At 32.8% G+C, this 21,937-nt stretch overlaps 1 protein-coding gene across 3 annotated transcripts; it reads left to right on the forward strand.

Annotated features, from left to right (window-relative positions):
- The first annotated feature begins 643 nt into the window (after nt 1-643).
- Nucleotides 644-19,008, forward strand: LOC124359856. 3 transcript variants are annotated; one of them, XM_046812950.1, is made up of 4 exons: nt 644-778; nt 12,226-12,256; nt 15,164-15,336; nt 18,744-19,008. In XM_046812950.1, the coding sequence occupies exon 3, from the start codon at nt 15,168-15,170 to the stop codon at nt 15,333-15,335; it is 168 nt and encodes a 55-aa protein (XP_046668906.1). In that variant the 5' UTR covers nt 644-778; nt 12,226-12,256; nt 15,164-15,167; the 3' UTR covers nt 15,336; nt 18,744-19,008. The 3 variants fall into 3 exon arrangements, with proteins under 3 accessions (XP_046668906.1, XP_046668916.1, XP_046668925.1); XM_046812960.1 differs by having other exon boundaries at nt 647-778; nt 12,226-12,248; nt 15,156-15,336; XM_046812969.1 differs by lacking the exon at nt 12,226-12,256 and having other exon boundaries at nt 678-778.
- The last annotated feature ends 2,929 nt before the right edge of the window (nt 19,009-21,937 follow it).

Consider the following 21,937-nt stretch of genomic DNA (forward strand, 5'->3'; position numbering starts at 1 on the left):
TACGCTGCCAATTTCACGCCACCTTGGGTCTAGGAATGGTTGAAAATCAGTATGGAATTCGTGCTTCTCAACTTGAACACTCCCGTTTTTAATTAAAATCCGATGAAAATGGCCAGGGGACGAAGGATAACCCCCTTGTTTGATGCCGCTATCTTGGAAATGAGTGAGTAATTTTTAAAACTGATATCACGTACACGTTTTTTGACCCTAAAACCCCCTCAAAACAAGCTTCGCGCAAAGTCGTTTGTAAATAGCTAAAAAAACCCATTTCCCACCATTTCATGGTCGTCATCTTGGAACGGCAATAAATTGCTACTTTCAGTTTTCTATCAAATGTCTGTTCTTTATTCTTTTTCCATTATGTGTAAAAAGGGGGTTCCTACTTGAACATTTTTAGTTGGGATTGTTCTTCCCCTGAGGAGTACCACTTTGAACATTTTTTTTATCACAAAGTAGGCCTCAATAACCTCCAAAGATCTTCAAGGTTTTATTTCAATCAGTCAAACCGTTTATAAATGACGAGGTAGTCATTGACTTTGGTATAACTCTTCATATACAATGTGTGGTATTACTATTCTCTTCTTATACAGATTCTTTAAACGGATAGTCAAAGCCTTAGTTCAAATTGTTTAATTTTTTTCTCTTTGCATTTATGTGCAGACGACACAAAAAATAAACATAGTACCTAAGACTGAAGAAGAAGAATCAAGAAGACAGGAGAGGACGGAAAATAAAATTAAGTGAACTTCAGACTTTTGATTTGGGAATAATTTTTCAAGTAAGTTGTCTATGCTATACTGTACATAAACATGATTAAATTTTAGTTTTATAATGTAGTTGACGGGAACAATACTGGATGATTATATACAACATTATGTTCAAAAGCATAGCTTGCCCTTGAGAATAACTTGGAAACCTGTATTGTTTCTGTGTATTATGGTCTCATAAAGCAAAATATTTTAGGGGTAATGTTTACTCTGACTCCCTCAGCCTCAACATTTTTCTTAATACTTTTGTGTATTGTTTGAGTCCAAAATTTTATCAGCAATACTGGTGGAATAATATAAGTTTCTGATAAGGCAGCTTTAGTTTTTATCCCACTAGGCTATTTTCATGTTCTCTGCTTCACTAACATAGCTGAAATTTCGGAAATTATAAGATTAAAGGTCGAGGTGGCAAATCACGAATTTGACGTTATCAACGTATTCTGCTTATCCTCCTGAACAAAAAATATATATGGTTTTAGGGGGCGCAAATGACAAATAACATGATTTTAGAGTATATATACATAAATAGTTAAGTTCTTAATGTTTTAATGTTCTGTTTGTGTGCTATGTCTGGATATCTGTAAATATTATCTGCGGGACTGATAGCGTATCGATCCACCCCAATATCCCAAAGGAAAAAAAAAAAAAAAAAAAAAAAAAAAAAAGATAGCGTATCTGTTATCTGAGCGCTCTGGGGCAGAAGTCAGTGCTTCACTAGATATCGTGTAGTGTAGTTTGGATCGATTGAGTACGTGACGATCATGGATCAGCCATCCACTAGTTCTACCAATTGTAGTGAATTGGTGTGTCGGAGTGTTTTGTCGGGCATGTTAAGAGGTTACGTTTCGACCGAAACGAGATTATTTAGTTTCTGTACATTCTGTGGAACACACTAATGGTAAGCGTTCTCTATTATATACGTATTCATATTAGGGGTAATCATGATTTATTAAGTTTTTTACTCGGTACATAATTGCCTTTCCATTACAATTCAATTTATATTTATTTCTGATCAGCCCCTTTAGAATTTGATATTTTACTGATAGGTACTATCTCGAGGTATGTTTTTCTTTTTTTGATATCAGCGCGGGGCAGAAGGTGCTCCCGAAGCCTGCGCTGATGGCCGGAGGCACTCGTCTCAAGTCGATAACAACTAATTAATTTGTAGCTCGAAATTTAAGAAAAACATTGTTCATTTGGATCAAAATTCTGCTCATTTCAGTATTATTCTTCATTTACGTTTGCAAAGATGGCGCCGCATCCGATGACGTCATCACGAGGTTGAATCATGGTCACAAAAGGTCACGTGATGCCCGATGTGGATGTAGAACATGGAAATATTGCTCCACGCTTGAACAGTTGTTCCATTTTTTATGTTCTAAAACTTTGTAATTACTCATTTTCACCCTGTCAAACCTTATATTGTTTTGTTCTGTAGGACGATTCCAATAAGTTAATAACACGAAACTCATATTTTGCCACTTCGGCCGTTAATGTGACAATTACTGAAATTTCCTTAGGCTGCAGAATAATAAGCGGCCACCAAATTAATCCAACCATTGATATTCATGATTATTTAGAACTACTGAAACCGAAATGTCAAACCATATTAAGTTATAGGTATTTAAAATTACAATATAGTCTGGCTATTTTTATATCTTAACAAGTAATAATTTATTGATGAATAAGAATGATCTAGTTACATAAATCGCCATTGTACTTGCGGCTATTACTCAAATACCATACACATGATTCTACTTCAGTTTGAAATAATTTGGAACAATAATTTAGAACTGAATTACATTATAGGATTGTAAGATTGCATAAGATAGTGACGCTATATGTTTATATGTAAAAGAAATTTAGGTATTTAATATCATAGAAAATTATAATACTATAGTTATATTTTTATACCCATACAAAACAAACCACTGTTCTAAATTATAACCAATCTGAAATAGTATTTCTGCAAGTATTGGTGACGTCAAACCTACATTCATTTATTAGTCATAGTGGGTAGACTTTAATAAGCGGCCTACACTCAGAGCCGGATCTATCATTTCTTCTAGGGGGGGCAAGCTTGACTTTGGGGCCCCTCCCCGATACCAAACTATTTACCATAAGTTTTACTACTATATGCTTTGTATATGGGGTTGAAATAAAATAAAACTTAGGTTGAATAAGAAAGTGTTATTTTAATGAAATTAGAAATGTCTATTTTACAATTTTACATGAATCCAAAAAACAATACAATTGTTTTTAGAAAAAAACAATACTAACAATTATAGAATCTTTATCTTCCGAGCCTTCTTTGCTGCAAATGTGTTAATTATCTGATCAAAATAAATCAAAGAAGCCCTTTCATGTTCAATTGATACAATGCTTAAATTAGTTAGTCTTTGCTGTTTCATAGAATTTTCTTAAATAGGTTTTTATAAGCTTCAATTTGCTGAAAACTTCTCTCTCCAGATGCTACAGAGACTGGAAGCGTTAGAAAGATTTTTAAGAGCTACTATATGTTTGGATAACCCTCTTTCAACTTGCTCTTATGCAATATTTTGAGCAAAGATGCTGCTGTTGCGTCTTCCAATCCATCTTCCATATTTAAGGCATGAAATTTAAAAACTCTCTATTCATTCACAAGCTCTTCTTCATTTAAGTCACTTGCATATGTTGTAGCTAATTCTTTTGCTTTACTTTTCAAAGTTTTAACATCCATTTTTTTTATTTGATCCCCACAAAAAATTAAACTTATCAGCAACGATTTTTAACGCATCATATCTGTTAGTTAGCTCACTAATAATTCTATCACATATTTGAAAAAGTGATCTTTTGAAAAGCTCTTCTTTTTTCTTCAGTAAAATTTGGCCCATCATCTTCATGTGTGTCTCCTGTCATTTTCTTTTTCTTTCTCTTTCTTGTTTCCTTGTACTCTGCTGTTATGCCTATATTATTAGCTAAAAATGTTGCCGCTCATCAATTGCCTCTGAAACAGTTAAATCCCTAGTTGAAGATAATACATTTAGAAGACCTTGTCTGTTTCTTGCAGCATTGTCTACTGCTGTGTCCCTCTCTTTGTAGAAACTTGCTAACTCTATCAATTTCTTGAGGACTGAATACCAAAAGCATGTCATAATAAACATATTCAAACCTTTTCATGTTTTTTAAGTAGCGATTTAGCTTCAGCTCTTGTTTCAGGAGATGAGAACTCATGGGTAGTTAAAGTCTTCAAGAGAAGAGAGCACTTTGTCCATATGTTTATAAATAACCTCCACAGAATCAATCCTTGCTGACCATCTTGTTTTACTTTCTGATTTTAATGAAAGGGGAACATGTTGTTTTAAAACTTCCCACCTTGATGTAGAGCCATGAAAGAAGTTGTAGAGGCTGTTTATAATACCAAAATACGATTGTGCTTCAACACAGGCCTCTGCTGAATGAACCCAACTAAATTTAAGGAATGGGCTGAGCATGGGACAAAGTAGGCCAGTTTTGTTCTCTTGCACAATCCTTGACTGGACACCCTTGTATTTTCCCAAGCTATGTTTGCTCCGTTGTCATACGACTGGCCCCTGCAAAACATCAAGTCTAGACCATCTTCTTTGAGCTTTTTAGCAATGCTTTCAAAAAAGCCCCTGCCGGTTTTTTCACTCACAGTAAAAAAATCTAAAAAAGCTTTCACATACCTCTGGCCCTTCGTCAGTATATTTAATGTAACGAATGACTTCAGTCATTTGTTCATTTTTACTTACATCAGGGGTACAGTCGAAAATCAATGAAAAATATTTTAGCTTTTTTTATGTCCTGAATTATGTCTTCTCTAATTGCATTTGCAATGAGATCAAGAAACTCATCTTGTACTGTGTGAGAAAAATAGCTGAGTTGCCCTTTCTTATGGCGACCAATATGCTCACGCAATGGTCTCATTATAGTGGGAAATTAAATCTATAGTGTTGAGAATTTTCCACTATTTAGATCTGCAAAGTTACAAGTTTCGTTTGTCCCTCTGAATGCACTGCACTACCCTGTTTTGCCAATAAAATAAGACTGCATCTAGTATACAGCGTAGTACTTCTCTTCCAGTGGGATTCCTCCTTTTTATATCTGATCCTGCAACTCCTTGTCGATCCCTCCTTTACCAAGTGACGTTTCTAATGCTTCCATTGAAACTAAGGTTTTCTTATGGTACTGGGAGATTTCATGTTCTGGCAATTTGTCACTGAGTTTTTTTCCAATTTGTGAATCCCTCCTTTCTTGCTAAAAACTAAATTTTTGATTCATGTTCTGTGTTCAAATGGACGAAAAAGCCTGCATGGAACGAGTACAAAGCATTCATTGGTACAAAGCATTCATTGTCTCTGTAAGCCAAATAAGATCTTTTGACCTTTGAACCATTTTTCAAAATTTTGTAAAACCAATCTTTTGTAAGGTTTCGGCCCTCCCTACCGCTTTTACTCAAATCAGGGATTATGATCATCGTTTTCACATCTCCTTTGTATGATGTAACATCTTTGTTTGTCACTAAGCTGAGTTGGCCAAGTTTCCAGGGTTCATTAAAATTAAAATTGTACTCACATTCACTCTCCTGTTCTTCATGGTTAGGCCCTTTTGAGTCTGAAACTGAAACGGCTTCTTGAAATGACGTAGAAGAGGCCCAAAAATCAGTAGCATGCGAAGTATGTGGTTTTTCACAAATAAAGTCATTGCTGTCTTCTTCCTCTGCACAAACGTCCATGAGATCTTCTCCTCCAGCGTTTTCTTCTCCCACCGCATCCCTCTTGAACAGACGGTTTATTTCTCGTTGCTTCAGGTTCGGCTTCGTCTGTAAGCAACAGACATAAATGCACACATGACCAAACATTTTAATTTTTTAAGTAGGTTACATGTACAACATAAACAAATTATTACATTGTGTAACGTTTTTATAAATCATGTAGGCCTAACTAAAAACGTTACAAAAATATAATGTTGTTAAATAGTGCCAATAATGCTAAAAAACATGCTATCTTAATTGGGATTACTATTACAGTTACTAGCCTACAGCCTATTCGATATATTAATTGTTTTAGTAGTAAGGGCCAAGGGGATATTATTACAATCAATGTATTGTTAACATTTTTAGTACGTTATGTTACCGTATTAAAAACTATCGTTAATAATAGCATAGAAAGTAAGTGAAAGAAGCATTTTTTGTATATGTTTTTTAATGTATTTAGTTCTGAATATTTAAATGTGTGTTTATGCTACGCAAGGTGTGGTGGGCGTCGGCCGAACGAATGTGAACGGGAGAGGATTTTCATTCAGGCAACGAATCTATAAAATATCTATAAACTAAAACTATATTTACAATTAATGATCTATAACCACTATTTTTAACATTAAAACTGAAGTTTGTTGTTATTATGCCGCTATAGCCTATAACTGTTTTGTACTCAAAATTAATCTTAACAAATTAAAATACAACAAAAATTAGTTACCTTGGTCCTCGATATTTGTAACCATGATGACATTAAAAGTTGACGATTTCGCGGCCTCTTGTTGTCTTGCTTTAGATTTCTTTCTGTGGAAACACCCTGATGGTTTTTTCGACATGTTGATCTATGTTAGTCACAGGTAGAATATTCATACAACTGTGACATGAAATCTAACCTAAACTCATGAAAAGTTCACGCTCACGTCAAGCGGGAACACTCACGAGTCACTAGTCAGGGTCGGGAGCGGGAGACTTGCGCTTGCGCTTTCTAGTCCTAGTCAAGCCGTAGACAATGTTGCCAACCCACAGCCTTGGTTATGAAAATACCCTGCCGCTTTAAAGATATTTCTTACTAGGCCTATGTTCTTTTAGTTTGCGCAAATATAGTTTACTGAAGTAAGAAATTGTATGTACGTAGACTATATTGTGCTATTGACACTTGACAGTAGAAATGGTAAATGTTTTTTTTATGGTTGGCCTCATCCCATCATTTGGCGCCCGGCGCGGCGCCCCCCCCTAACTCGGCGCCCGGGTCACATGCCCCCCCTGCCCCTCCCCTGGATCCGGCCCTGCCTACACTTGTTATTCAATTGCTATTATCGAATCGTTCAATTGTTTTTATCCGAATGATAATTCAATATTACAATTTATTGACTTATATGATTTCAACTTCTTAGTTATAGTAATTTTCATCTAAACAAAAAACAAAAAGAAGTAACTAATATTTTGAGACTTTGAAAATGGCGATGAATATGAGGAATATATGTAAGATATTTCTCACAAGTGCCGAGATTTGTTTAAGTGGCTTCAACATGTGGGTTTGGCTCCTGGTAATAGGAGCATGTGGGGAGAATTCTTTCCTCAATTTCACAAAAGCGGTTACTTATTAATATCAAGCTAGGCAAGTTATAAATAACTTATTGTAAGGTTTCTTTTTTGTCTAAGTGTAGGCCATTGTTGGTTTTGATGTTTTGTAATGTTATTGTAAAATGTTGGGTATTTAAAATTGTAATTTATGAGATTCTTCTTGTTAGAGTAATTTACTATAACTCTGTGTACGATTTTTACATACATTGAATTGTTTGATAATAGCAATCAAATATAGAGTGTAGGCCACTTATTAAAGTCTCCCCGTCACAGTTAGTTTGGTTAACTAAAATAGTACATTATTGTTAATGTATTCATTAATCCAAATATATAGTCATAAAAAAAGTCTTCTCAAGTGCGTTTATTATAACGTTGTATTTGTTTTAACATTTTTTGCAATGAGGCACTATTGGATTTCCACCTTTATTTCAGTTTTCACCTCCTCACTACAAATTGGACTCTAGATTGTTGAGTATGTTAATGGCGTTGTTCATTACCATTGTTCTTGTCGATGTCATTACTTACTACACAGATTATTTTACTTTGTTTGAATGAACTTAATTACAAGCAATATAGTTATTTTGTAAAATTGAACAACTGGCAATTATTAATTATGAATATCACAGGTCAGATTTTTTTATACTCGATAGTTTAACAGAGTGGCTACCTGACTGGGAATAAGGCGGAATTTAAAATACTAGAAAAATCTCAAAAACAGTTTAACTGCCTCTAATTACTTATTAAATCAAAAAATAAAAGCACCTTAAATCAGAACCTGATTAATATCGAGAAATCGTATTTAACGTGACGTGGAACTGTGAATGAAGTTCAACATATGTTTGTGATCCCCTTCTTACACTGATTGGTCCAAGGTTGCCTCCACGTGTATACACAATACAAGTGGTGTTTTCGAGTTTTATTTAGCCATTGAAATTTGGTCTTTGGATAGGTCCAAAATGTAGTGTTATAAACAAGCTTAGAATTCGGCTCTGTAAATATCTGTTTGATAAGAAATGCAACTCGGTTTTTTGAGTACATTGGATTGTCAGTTGGCTTTTTAACAGACCTGATAAAACTCTTTTTTTAGATGAAAGTAATGGTTTGCAATAAGTAAAGCCTAACACCCAAAGAGGCTTTTGGGCCTAACATGATGTAAGTAATGACAGAATGAGCTGAGGAATGAGTGGCAGGAGGAAAATTTAATGTCTAGAGTTGGCGGCGGATCAGCAGCCCAGTGTGGTACTGCCCTGCCACTTACGTCTGTTGTGTGCAATGTCGAACGTTCTTCTTTTGTACAACACATACATTACACTTTTAAGTTACCATTCTAACATTCACCACTCACTGCACACATTGCAGCAGAGACCTAGGTTTGGTCTATGAACGATTGGCTACTCACATCTCACCTATGGCTACTCATACACATGTTCTGATTGGTCATCAGATTACGTAGGCTAAACCAATGAAAGGGTTGTAATATTTTGATATCACAATCACATTCAAGTCTCAATAGAACGAATTGCGTTTACAAAGACAAAAAGTTGTTCAAGTTTTCTGTATGACAATATACATTGCTAGTCTAAACGGACACAAGACATTTCATGAGTGCTGCTGCAACCAGTCTCGGACTGTTTGAAAAAACGGGAGAGCAGTTCCATTAAAATTTCAATTATAAACATTGCTGTATGTCAACAGGCTTCATATTGATTACCATAAGAACCAGCGATACAGCTGTAGCAAGTACTTGTGATTCTCAACAGTTCTTACAAGTAAAATTGCTTATCTTTTTCACATTATGCGGCATTAGTTGTGCAGATTCTCTCGCAACTTAGTCAGTATAAACGTAGCTCAAAATATTGTCGCCAGTCTGCAGATGGTCAGCCGGCCGAATCTACTGTACATATCAGTTTTTGCCATCAGAACAGCACTGGCTGGTGGAAATCCTATCAGTTCTCCGCTGAACTATTCATCTCAACGACTTCCCTACACACGTAATGATCACTCGGACAATTCGAAATGTCTAAACTAAATAGTCCATGTGTATGAGGAGACTTGTCATGTTGTTTCATACTCAATGACAATAATCTAATGAACATGTGACGAACCACAGCCTTTCGTAGGTTTATTTCCTATGTAGTTATGATAGATTAATTCTATTTCTGCATTATCTTAAAGTAAAACACAGAATATTTAAGAGCCAGTAATTATGAATGTTAATTGCTCATATTCTAGGGGCAATTATGGATTGTACTGTCCTGTACTGATGTCTACTTATTCTACGGATTGCGAATTAACCACACTTCTGTAACTTCAAATAACTTTCTGACATATTCTTCATACGTTGGTCGAAGTGAGATATATTCGGAGTCACGATACATTTGTGGGACTGCAACCAGGGCTGGACAAGCGTGGATTATTCATACATTTCGGGCTCTGGTACAACATGTGTTGATTATGCGTTAATTTTTTTAATGTCCCTGGAATTTTTATTAGGGATGGATCAATTGGTATACTTCATGCCGGGGCTTTTTTCACCCGATTGCAGTACAGAAGTACTTAAGATACTCTTGGAAAATCACAATTCCACTATATTACAGTTAGTGATGTGTCTAATCTGTCTCAAATCCAAATAATTTTATTCATGGACAACGGCTGATCGGCAGTAAGGAAATTACCTGTTGCTAAATGTGCTTTTGTGTTAGAGATGTAGCCTCAAAAAGTGTTTTGTAAATATGTACAACACAATATGAATAAACCTTTTAACACTTTTTTTTTTAACTTTTATTTTTCTTACGATGTACATTTCGAAATCTTTGATTTCATCTTCAGGTACTAAAGATGAAATCGAAGATTTCGAAATGTACATCGTAAGAAAAATTAAAATTAAAAAAAAGTGTTAAAAGGTTTATTTATATTATGCTTTTGTGGTTAAAAACTATTTAGAAACATACAGTAATAGAATAATGTTAACGTGGTTTATAAATAATATTTTAATTGGCGTTTATATTTTCTATGTACACCATTTCCACCACCATTTTTTTGGTTTTTTTGTGTATTTTCTGTGTTTTGTATGTATTTTTGAATTTGTGAACACCAGCGTGTCTGCTAGTTCTATACGCGGATGTTAGCTGTTAAGCAGCAAAAAGACGATCGCAAATTTATATTTTATCTATACATTGTACTTTGTGTAGTTATACATAAATAGATTATCTATAAATATAAACCATGACATTTTAATATTAATGGATTATATTCTAAAAGATAATTTTATAAGCTACCATTTCTATTATTTCAAAGCAGAAGGTAAAGGATATGACTTGTAGTTTTAAAAATATATTCATTTCCCTGAATCTCTGCAAATTGCTTTAAAGTAACTTGGTATTCTTAGGCTTGTTTTTTCAAAAGGCAAACAGAGTTGTACCAAAACCTTGCGTTCCGTCAAAATTGTGGTCTCGTACAGAGAATTCGTGCACCGCAGACCTCTGATCTGCAGTGCCGGATTGCAGTCTGCCCCATGTTAGCACTGTGTTGGTAATTGTTTGTTCTCTTTATTTTTCCGAATTGGAAACATGTTTTTCCAAACATCACAGAAAGGAAAGTTATTATGTATACACAGTGTTTGTCGACGTAAAAAAGCTTAAAATAGATGGTAGCGATGAATTGTCACCAAATTTCTCTGCATATCGCTAGCAACAAAATTTGCTAGAGCACCACAGCCTCGTGGCATTTACTGCAAATACAACTGATGACGATAAACCATTACTGTTGTACTTGGCGTAAGGTTTCAATATAATATAATTTTGTTTTGGACTAGAGTATTGGAAATATTTGACCGGTAAAACCGGGAACTTGAAAAGAGATTTTGAGTTGTCACCCTGTTTTAATATTTCTAATCAATAGTTGATTTGATTGATGTGGTAGACGCATATTATACTGCAGTGTTTCCTTAATTAGAGAACTTTTATTAGGTTCTTTAGCCCTTTAAATAACATTTTTAGATGTCAGATATTTGTGACAAGACCTGTATAGAATTTTAGTCTGTTACTGTACTGATAGGGTAGATAGGTGTTGCTTACAATATGTTAAAACAGCTGGTACTTGAGAAAAATCAAAATTTTTTACCTATTTTATGTAAAATTACTTGCTGAACAGAAACATCACCTACCAACATTTTTTATAAGGAAATCCTTTAAATTTACTTTAAGGCTATTGTACTCTGTTGTTGGACCAGTCCATTATTTCCTGGCAGACCTGGAGAGATGTTTTTTTAATGTATTTATTTTTTTATTGCCATAATGAAAAGTCTATACCAACGGCTACCAAAGCAGAGCTGTACTTAGTTAAATATGGGGGTTTACCTTATATCATGTAGCCTTGCAGTGCCATAACATCTAATATTATAAATACATTTTAACTAAGTCTATTACAGGTTTAATTAATTTTGAGAAACACTTTATTTTTTACTTTTTGAAATTACAGGGTGAATGATTGTCCAAATTTTCTGCAATTACTATATAAACTTCAACTTTTTTATATTGAAATACTTATTACTAAGTAAATTTTTTTTACATTTTAGATGTTTACAGGTGTCAGAAAGATAAAATAAAAAAAAAATTTAAAATAATAAATGAATCTAACATAGTATTGACATAAACATAACATAGTAACATAAACCAACACAGGGGCCCCCAATATACAATCAAACCAAATTATTAATTAAAAATACCTAAACTATTGAATACAAAAACATTTTTATCTAGTCATATACAATTAATTATTGCCAGTTATTTTTAATGTATTGAATAACAATATTGTTAAAAATTAATTCAAAGAAACTAAAATCATTTGTATGGTATTTGAGTAATGGTCATAAAATAAAATGACAATGTATTTATTTCACAAGTTGTAAGGCATGTTTATCCTTCAAAATAGTAAATATTAACTAAATGTTACTCTGTTTTTTTATTTTACATTTTATCAATACATATAGCTTTGATAGTTTTTTACCTACAAAGTTGTACATAATGCAATATTCACAGTACTCAACTACACAATTTCCTTTCTAGTATACAATCTGGGCTGATACTATTCTTCTAATATTTTGTTATTTTCTTACAGGAGAAGCAATTTTCACAGGAATGTGTTAAAGGTAAGACAGAATTGTAGGGTTTTGTGAATTACTTTAACACGTTCACTGTGGATCTGAAACATGATAACCTATCGAGATACAAAAAAAGTCTAGTGAAGTTTTACTTACCTGTAAATACATGTAAGACTTACCTGTTTGGGGACAGTAGATAGTGGTGTTAGTTCAAAGCAGTTTTATCCCTCTGGAAATAATATAAATGTCTGTAATAAACTGGTGTAACGCTTGCTCACATTTCAGTGTTTCAACTGCATTACATCATCACTACGATATAACATTTGATGTTGCCTAACAAATTCTGGGTTTACTAATGTATAATTGTTACAATTTTATGAATTTTTCATAAATAAATTGCTAAATTTTTGATATTTATAAAAAACATCTTAACAATATCCCAACAACAACCAAAAATCACAATTATTTGTTGTACAAATTTTAAGATTTTAAAAATCAGTTTTTAATTTTTTTACAATTTGTATATCTCTTAAGATATTAAGATGTTGTTGATCAATGTCAGAAAAAGAAATAGTTATATCGTAGTTGTTATGCATTGTTGACCAAAAGTTAAAAAATTCTTAGATAATTTACAATAATGATAGTTCTTATAAATATATATTTTTTATATCTGGTTGGTTTCCTGATACAGGTTGCACAACTTTTGTGTAGCATACATGATACTTTGGTACTACCCGGAGGCCACTATTTTTTTAACAGTTTTTCTTACAGGTGACCTAAAAAATACACATCATTATAAAGAACATATTTTGTTTAACTTGCGGTCATTTTGACAATCGGTTCTTGTATTCTGCCTTCCCAAAGGGCAGAGAAGGAGGCCACTCTGCCACCATCTACTATTTGTTCTTAGGCTATACAAACATACATGTTATAAATATAAAAAGTTAAAAGTCAACATTTAAGAGTGCTCACAGGATCTGAGCTTGAATTTAGGTACTACCTCTAGGAATGATGCCCTTTACTCGTGAAAAGTGTGGGCCAGAAGCCCACACTGATGACCAGGGGAATTTCCTATTGGTACTTTCCCGACCTCAGATCATGTACCAGATTATCAAACGTGGTCTGATGTTGGAAGAGTTAGATGATCTGGGACGTGATCCGAGGTCAGGAACGTACTGATCGGAAATACCCCTAGCATCAGTGCGGGCTTCGGTGGTTCCTCTGGCATCACTTCTCACTTCAGGTGAAAAAAGAAAAACATCCCACGAGGTATCTAAATTTAAGCTCAGGTCACTTGAACGCTTTAAAAGTAATCTTTAACTTTATTACTACTAGTAATATATTTATAATAACAGTTTATGAATGCTCAGATTATTTTAAAAAACGTGTGTGTGTGTGCGCAGATTTTTATTTATATTTCATAAGGTTTTGAAATAGCAGTGGTAGAAAAGTTTCAGAAGTATACAATAATACTAAATCGTTATTATTAATTGAACATGCTTATTAGCATAATTTCTGATAGGTAAATAAAGTGAATGTTTTCACTATCAAATTTATGTGTAAACTAGCAGTTACCTGTGGTTTTGCACACAATTTCTTAGATTTTGCATGTATATGAGTACTTTTGGTTCATGTTAATGATATTTCTGATGCCAATATTGAACTACAAAGAAAATATGTCATAAATTATATATTTATACCCATTGTAATTTACTTCAGTCTTAGTATTTATTTGCCATAGTTGATTTTGCCTTTCCCGGTTGATTTTTTTTAGTTTACTGGATCAAGAAAATATATACGTACATAAGCCTGAGAAGCCTACTTATGTCGAAAGACAACTAAGATGTGCTACATAACAGTCTTTAAATTTATAGTAAAAGTGAGATAATAACTTGTATACTATTTGCTAAAATATACAGTTAAAATTGTATTTGATATAAAACTTAATGTTCTTACCTGGATATTTTCTTTCTCTTTGTTCAAGAGTGATACAGACAAGTTTTGAAATAAGAAATGTTGTTACTATCAAGCTTACTCTATGCCTTCACTAATTTTTATGGTTAGTAGAAATCAAAATTTTTATATGTTCCTAAAAAAGGGATAGTTACCTAACAGTTATTTTAAATTACCTGATTATTATAAAAAAACAGTTATTCTAATGTTTTTGGGTTTAGGGAACTTTTATAATTACCTAAAGGTCACAAATTTAGTTAGTTTTAAGTTACACACACACACACACACACACACACACACGCACGCACGCACACACACACACACACACACACACACACACACACACACACACACAATTTTAGATATAGTAATATTTGTTTATAAAACTATTAAACACTTACAAAAACAAACATGTGTGTGGTGGATGGAATTACTTTTTCTGTGAAGACGAAAACAGCAATGTAATTCTATACAACAAAAAAAAAAACAATAATAATAAAGAACAATAAAAAATTCAGTGCTGTGTTCAGAAACTCTACCTTTCCAATGGTATATGAATCAAGTTGGTACTTGATTGTGTATGTATTGTAACAAATGAGATTAAGTGGATCCTAATCAACAGATATCAGTTGCATGGCAGTTGGAAGGGTAAACTAATAATACATTGTTTGTTTGACATTTCAAGGTAACTTCCATATGTAAAATCTATCTTTCTTCCAACTAAACTGGATGGGAAATTTTAAAAATTGTTTTACTGTAAATTTGGCTATAGAAATATAATTTTAAGTGGTTTCGTACAAACTGCAACAATAATATCTTTTTGTATTTAAATAATTATGACAAAATGTAACTAATTAGCCCCATGACACTTTAGCGGCCTTGTGGGATGCTGGCAAACTGTTACTACTAGTAATTAAAATTGTTCATTAAATGTTGTTTTTTTCTTCTCTTTAATAACAAAAATTTGGTTGAATATAAATTAAATTTTCATCTCTGTTAAAGGTTGATGGCAGTAAGCAAGTCACTTGCACTTCGCAGATTTTTCAAAAGGTGGGGTGTTTCTATTTTCTTCCCTACATTTTACGGGACACTGATTTTTGCAGACTACAATCATACACGCAAGTGGAAATTGTCACAGCTGAAATTGAAGCAGACAGAAGTAATACTTAATTAAAGTGAGTTTCTATTTTAATAATTATGTAAATGTAATTTTACAATTTAAAGTAAAATTTAAATTTTGTTTCACTTTTTCTCAAATAAATAAATCTTTATTATTGTACTGAGGCAAAACAGTGTAGTGTTTAAGTATTTTTTAAACAAATATAAGTAACTTATTATTAGATTGAGATACAAATAATTAATCAGTAGTTTAGGATTACTCAGATGGAACTGAAATATATTTGCAAGCAAAACTATTTTCAAACATGAATTCCACCAGACAAAGACAATTAATTCCAAAACAGTCTGATTTACCATCAATAAGGAAAATAAAGACCTTCAGAGATAATATGTTACATGGGAGGGTTGATTGGAATCAATTACTATGTTTTCATATGTGGTTGCCTTGTTCACTTGATTACCTCTCAAATACCCAGATGTTTTTATTCTCGTATAATAGTTTTTCTTAATTTATTAATCATTTTGAATTTAAAATAAAATCAAATTTTTGGATGGCATGATTTTAAAAATTAATGAAGATGTTAGATTGTCTCAAACAACATAAATGCTAGATTTCATGCTTTGTGTAGTTATGTCTTTTTTGTGTTTACAAAAATGCTTGCTTATAGTTTTGTAACCCTAGAGCCGCTAAGCATCTCGATTGGAATTCATTTACGCTGCCAACCACTAACATCTAGGTTGAGATGCATTATGTCTGCATTCTTCATTGTATGGTTACAATTACATAAAATAAGTTTTACATGTTGTATTATTTATCGATATATTCAGTGAAACCTGTTGTGTTATATTTATAAGTAGAAATATAATTTTATTTCTACAGAAGTGTATGTTGATAGCACTAATATTTTCCACTGGCATTTATATTTGTAGTGAAACTGCAACGTTTTTATTTATAGTTTACTTTAATATACTTTTTAAGTAGTGTAAGTGTATGTACAGTATTTGGAATCTCGAGTGTTATGATATTTTGTTAACTGACATTGTCCCCAAGGAGAAAATTTTATGTTAGAATATAAACAAGTTTTGGATTTTGCATACTCTGGACTTAAGGACATGCTTGCCATTTTTTTTATTATTTTTATTTTTACCTGTATTACTTGTAGTTTACTGAACATAATGATATTATATTGATATATTTTGAGGCAGTATTTTTCTCTGAAACACCCTCAAATATGCCAATTAGGACCTAGCAGTTGAGACAAAAATTCCCCCCTCCCCCTCAGTTGTAGTCATGATTCTTATAGGTATCACTTAATCATGATTCTACATAGGTATAATGAAACATTTTGGAAAAACTGTAATCATTCAACCTAAAACCACAATTATATAGGATCTATAGAGTAATTCAAACAAGGTACTTTGTAGTAGTTAATTTTGTTTCCAGCCGTAGTGTTGAAGCTTAAGAATTTTATTTGTAATTTAATATTGCTGCCTTAAAATTGTATTTAAAATAAATTTCCATCTATTTAGCATTTATAATTTGTATTTAGTAATCCTTTTGTTTTGTTTTTCACGTGTTTTATTGAATCAATCAGTACAGTGAGGCAAGTGCAGGAACATTAAGACACCAATGGGTCAGGAGGGATTTGATCTTGTGAACATTCTATTTTATGATTAAAATCCTTTACTTCTTAGTTTCATCTTTTAGAACTGTGAATTAGTCACTGATTTTCTAGCCTTTTCAAGGAGTTTAAAAGCTTTTAATATATATATATATATATATATATATATATATATATATATATATATATAGAAATGGTTTTTCAAGGAGTTTAAAAGCTTTTAATATATAAATATATAGAAATGGTTTAACATTTAGTTTAAAAACTGACCTTTATTTATTTTCAATAAATATTATCACTTATTATAAAACCTTAATGAGTAGAAAGAATAATAGGATTTCAGATATGTGCCATTATTGTTACAAATTGTATAACATAACGTTTTGAGGAATGAAATCCTATCATCTACATGAGGTGAAAAAAGATAGAATGATAGAAAGAGGAGAAATAAAATGAGTCTAACATACTCAAAATCTGCTGGAGTCGAGGTAGGAGAAATGTGTTAATACATTTTGTAACACATAACGATGGCAAAAGTCTGAAATCCTATTATCCTTTCAAACCTTCTATCATCAATAACCAACTTTAAACAAAGGACTTAATGAGTGATTTCTACTTCACAGAAAAAAAAGACGACAGGTCAAAATATGAATCTTTTGATCCATTTAAAAATTATTATGTTAATATTTGGAGTAGTTGTAGTTTAAGTATATTTCAGTATCTTTAATAGCCTGTTGTTAAACCTTTGGACCACAGGCAAACCGTTTTAATGTATGGGAGTGGGAAAAGTTACAGGCCTCTACTAGAAGTCCAGTTTTTTTTTTTCTTTTTTTTGGGGCGGCCTACTGCCATGCACTTAAGCCTCAAGGGCTTTTTGCGCACCCCGGAAACACACCATGAGGCCCACCAGTCTACAACTTCAGCAGTTCAACAAACCGCCGAAAACAACCTATCAAGTCCTCCTGGGAAAATTCACCACCCCTGTCCAAGCTACCTAGTGCCAATGTCCAAGTAAACTGACTTTTCCAATAGCTGGATATTTGAGGAATTGATCTATGTTGTTCTAAAGAGATAATTAATCTATTTTGTTTTGCTTGTTAGATTTTAAAAAATGTCTAGTTTAACTTCCTTAAAGTATGTAAAAATAAGTTAGATCAGTGATAAAGTATTCTTTATCAAAAGGTTATTCATTAAAAACATGGCAGAGTTGGTGCTATTAATATTAGGTAGAACTGTCTCTTCATTTACTACTGTAAAAATCAGGGTTGTAGACTTAAAACAAGGCTGTATAAGCACTCATGATGCTGAACATTTTGGAAGGTAGATAACTGCTTTGGTTGATAAAAGCATTGACAATGTTCATAAAATAATCAATAATGACTATCCGTTGAAATTTATTCAAGTAGCAGAAATTATTAACATATTAATAGAGGTGGTGCATCACAATTTAACTGACATCTTAGGTGTGAAATCATTATAAAGATGGTGGGTGCTGTGTTTGCTGACTCCAGACCTATAATGGTATGTTTATTTTGTACACTTGGATGAAAGTTGCTGTTAAGATGCAGTGGAGCATCACTGGAATAAGCGTGTAAACTTAAAATGAGTTTATGTATAAAAGTTAATAATACTTTTGTCAAAATTGATTTTTCTATTTTCGGCCTTAGAATTTTTATCTGCTCTTGTACTGTTTTACATCTTATCCACCAGATCATCACCTGTGACTCTGTGTTTTGGAGAAGTCTCATCAAAATTACCATGAGTACATGTTTAGTACACACAACATAAGAATATTAAAACATTTTAAATATTGTTAATTCATAATATTTATTGTGTTTCAGGATGGCAAGATTCACACTTTTTGGAATGACTAAAGAGTATTTACTTATTGTAGTACCTATGACTGGCTACTTCCTTGGCAAATGGCTAGATGACATGGAAACTGAAAGAATGACCAGGTTCAGAGACAAGAGCTCTCTGTTCTACAGAGAGTTGGCACCAGGCGAGAAGCCGTCATGGCCCTGAGCTCTGTACTCACTTTAATAGTAAACTCATGATGTATCTTGTTGAATTTATGGAAGAAATAAAAACATTGTTTTCATACTTTTCAGTTAGTTTGGATCTCACCCGAATAATTTTTTCATACACCTACATGATAGTCATCCTTTCACCAATATATAAGATATCTTAATTTCTCTCAGTTTTATTTCATTAGATGGCCATATTTGTTACTGTCTCCGATTTTTAACTCATGTATGCCCATAATTACAATATTGGGGCAGCAGGGAACTTATGAAAGTTGTTAGCAGCTTGTAAGGTCCTCTGGGTCTTTGGTTTGGGTGAAGTTAGTGCAAACACTGATGGTATGATGACTATGAAGGTTGGCATGATACTCGCAACACTTCCAAATATTTAAAAACTCTATTGTCTTTAAACCTTAGGAACAAGAATCTTAGAAACATACATTTGTTTGTTAAAACGTAAAATTGATTTAGTTACAATCAACCAGAAATTATGTTTGTCAACATATTTACTTATAATGATCAAATGTATACTTCCAAAGTAATGTTATTTCAGTTTTTTCATTGTAAAAATCTAACATTTTTTAGAATTCTCAGGTCATTCAGAATGGTTGTTTCATGTTTTATTCTGTTAAAGTTTTTCATATAACGGCACAGTACAAACCTTTCAATAATATACAGTATCATTACGGGAATAATAGTAAACATATGATTGGTATAATTTATAGTCAATTCAAACTGAAGTTGAACATGTTTAGGTAAGTTCTTTGGCTAGTCTCAACCAATAGAAAGTTTCAGAAGGGCGGCTATTCGCAATTATACAAAATTTCAGTCTGGGATATTTTGCAACATAAATTAGAATTGAGACAACATTTTTAAGCAATTTTAAGTTACTGTTATTCTTAATATTTTTTATATAAAAGCGGTCATTCAAAAGTTTTAAAAGTATAGAAGAAAATTAAATCTTTATAATAATTTGAGATAACAGCACATGTGAAATGTATCTTTCTTCAAATTAAACCAGAAGAGGAATTTCACCTCTTGACGTAGTTTCAAAAATGGTATGATGGTTATTGTTATAACAATTCTCAATATATTGGATTAAGGGGAGCACGAGTGTTGTATCTTTCCCATGTTAATTTTGCATATTTTGAGCACAGCTTTCTCAGACACCATTAAAGATAATTGAACCAAATTTTTACTAGGTATTCTAGACATGTTAAAGTACACTTTTTAACACATGGATTTAAAAGAATATGTATTAATATTTTTCTATTACATTTTTTTTAATTAAAAAAATATTTAATTTTGTTTCTTTTGAACTATTAGAGATATCTATATTTCCCTGTGTTAAAGTGTGCATTAGTATGTTGGTGAATTGTGGTAAAAATTTGGTTAAAATAAATGCAGTAGTTCCTGAGGAATCTGCCTTCAAAGTTTAAAAAACCTGTTTTTCGGGAAACTGCAAAAAATGATGAATACATAAAATTGTGAGCAAAAACTAAAAAATATGCCTTTATTTAAGAGGCGGAGTTAGGGCTATTTAGCCCTCTCTACCACTCAACCTCAACAACTGCAAAAACTTTAGTTTAAATACCTAAAACTGGCCAGCTCCATAGCTTGAGTCATCAGGGTCTTCTTCCTTAAATTCCAGCTTTCTCTTCACTTGTCTTTTCACGGCCATTCGCAAGTTGGAAAAAGAATAGTTATATAAAAGTTTTTATTCATATTTTATTTTTAAAGTTCTAAAAACCAATTTTAGTCACATTTTGCGATCCCACATTATTTTGCCAAACTTTAAGTTTTTGTTTACAAATGTTACATTGGTTGTATGTTCAACCTCACAAAATTAATATACAGGGTCATCGAAAAATAATGCCTAGATTTTAAATAACTGTCATAAAAAAACTATTAAAGGTAATTTAAAGGTTGTAGTCTTAAAATGTGCGGAAAGAAATAATTTTTTTTTTTTCATACCTTAGTATGTTTCAATGTGAGCACCGTTCGTTGCCCTGCAGATATCAAGTCTGTAGTCAACTTCCTGCCACGTGCGTCCAATCATATCTGGCATAACAGTTAAGATTGCGGAAGAAATTCGCTCCCGAAGATGGTCCAAATCCCGAATCTTTTCTGCGTAAACTATATTTTTTATGTACCCCCAGAAAAAGAAATCCAAAGGGGTAAGATCAGGACTTCTAGGAGGCCATGAAATGGGGGCTGCTCTACCAATCCAACCGTTTGGGAAGCGTGCGTTTAGTGCAGCGCGTACCTCGCGATGGTAGTGAGGTGGAGCCCCATCTTGCATAAAAATGATTCGCTGTCCAGTCTGTTGTTCGATATCGTCTAATTGGGGGAACACAAACAGTTCAAGCATGTCCAGGTAAACTAGGCCTGTAATGGTTTTTTTCTATTTGTAGAAAAAACCATTACAGGCCTAATAAAGAAAGGTCCAATAACTTTGTCATGAAATAACGCGCACCACACATTGAGTTTGGGAGAATCACGCACATACTCGTGGATTTCGTTTGGCTGTTGCGATCCCCATACACGGCAATTGTGACGATTTACACATCCATTTATGTGAAACGTAGCTTCATCACTAAACAACACTCTCTGTAGAAAATTTGGATTATCATCAATTTCATTTAACATAAAACTTGCAAATTCAGTTCGTTTAGGGCGGTCGGTAGGTTTTATTTGCTGTTTTATCTGAATTTTATACAGAATAGAATACAGAATACAGAAAGCTTTATTCATGATCATCAAGAACAGAATAGTTGTCAATCAATAATAAAAATAATAAGTTATGAAACATAACATTGAAAGGAAAGAACAAAAATTAACATTAACGCATGAAGTCTTAGCCGGTTGTGCAGTACATTTTGTATTGTTGTTTTTGGAATGTTTAGTTGAAGACTTCGTCGAGCAATGGATTTTTTTGGGCTCCTAACACAAGATTGCCGGATACGCTCAACATTCTCTTCTGATGTTCTTGGTCGGCCTGGTCTAGATTT

This window comes from Homalodisca vitripennis, chromosome 1 (assembly GCF_021130785.1).
Source record: "Homalodisca vitripennis isolate AUS2020 chromosome 1, UT_GWSS_2.1, whole genome shotgun sequence".
Classification (NCBI taxonomy): Eukaryota; Metazoa; Arthropoda; class Insecta; order Hemiptera; family Cicadellidae; genus Homalodisca; species Homalodisca vitripennis.

What these genes read in the sequence shown, in the direction of transcription:
- LOC124359856 (XM_046812950.1), top strand. Translation starts at nt 15,168, where the DNA reads ATGGCAGTAAGCAAGTCACTTGCACTTCGCAGATTTTTCAAAAGGTGG.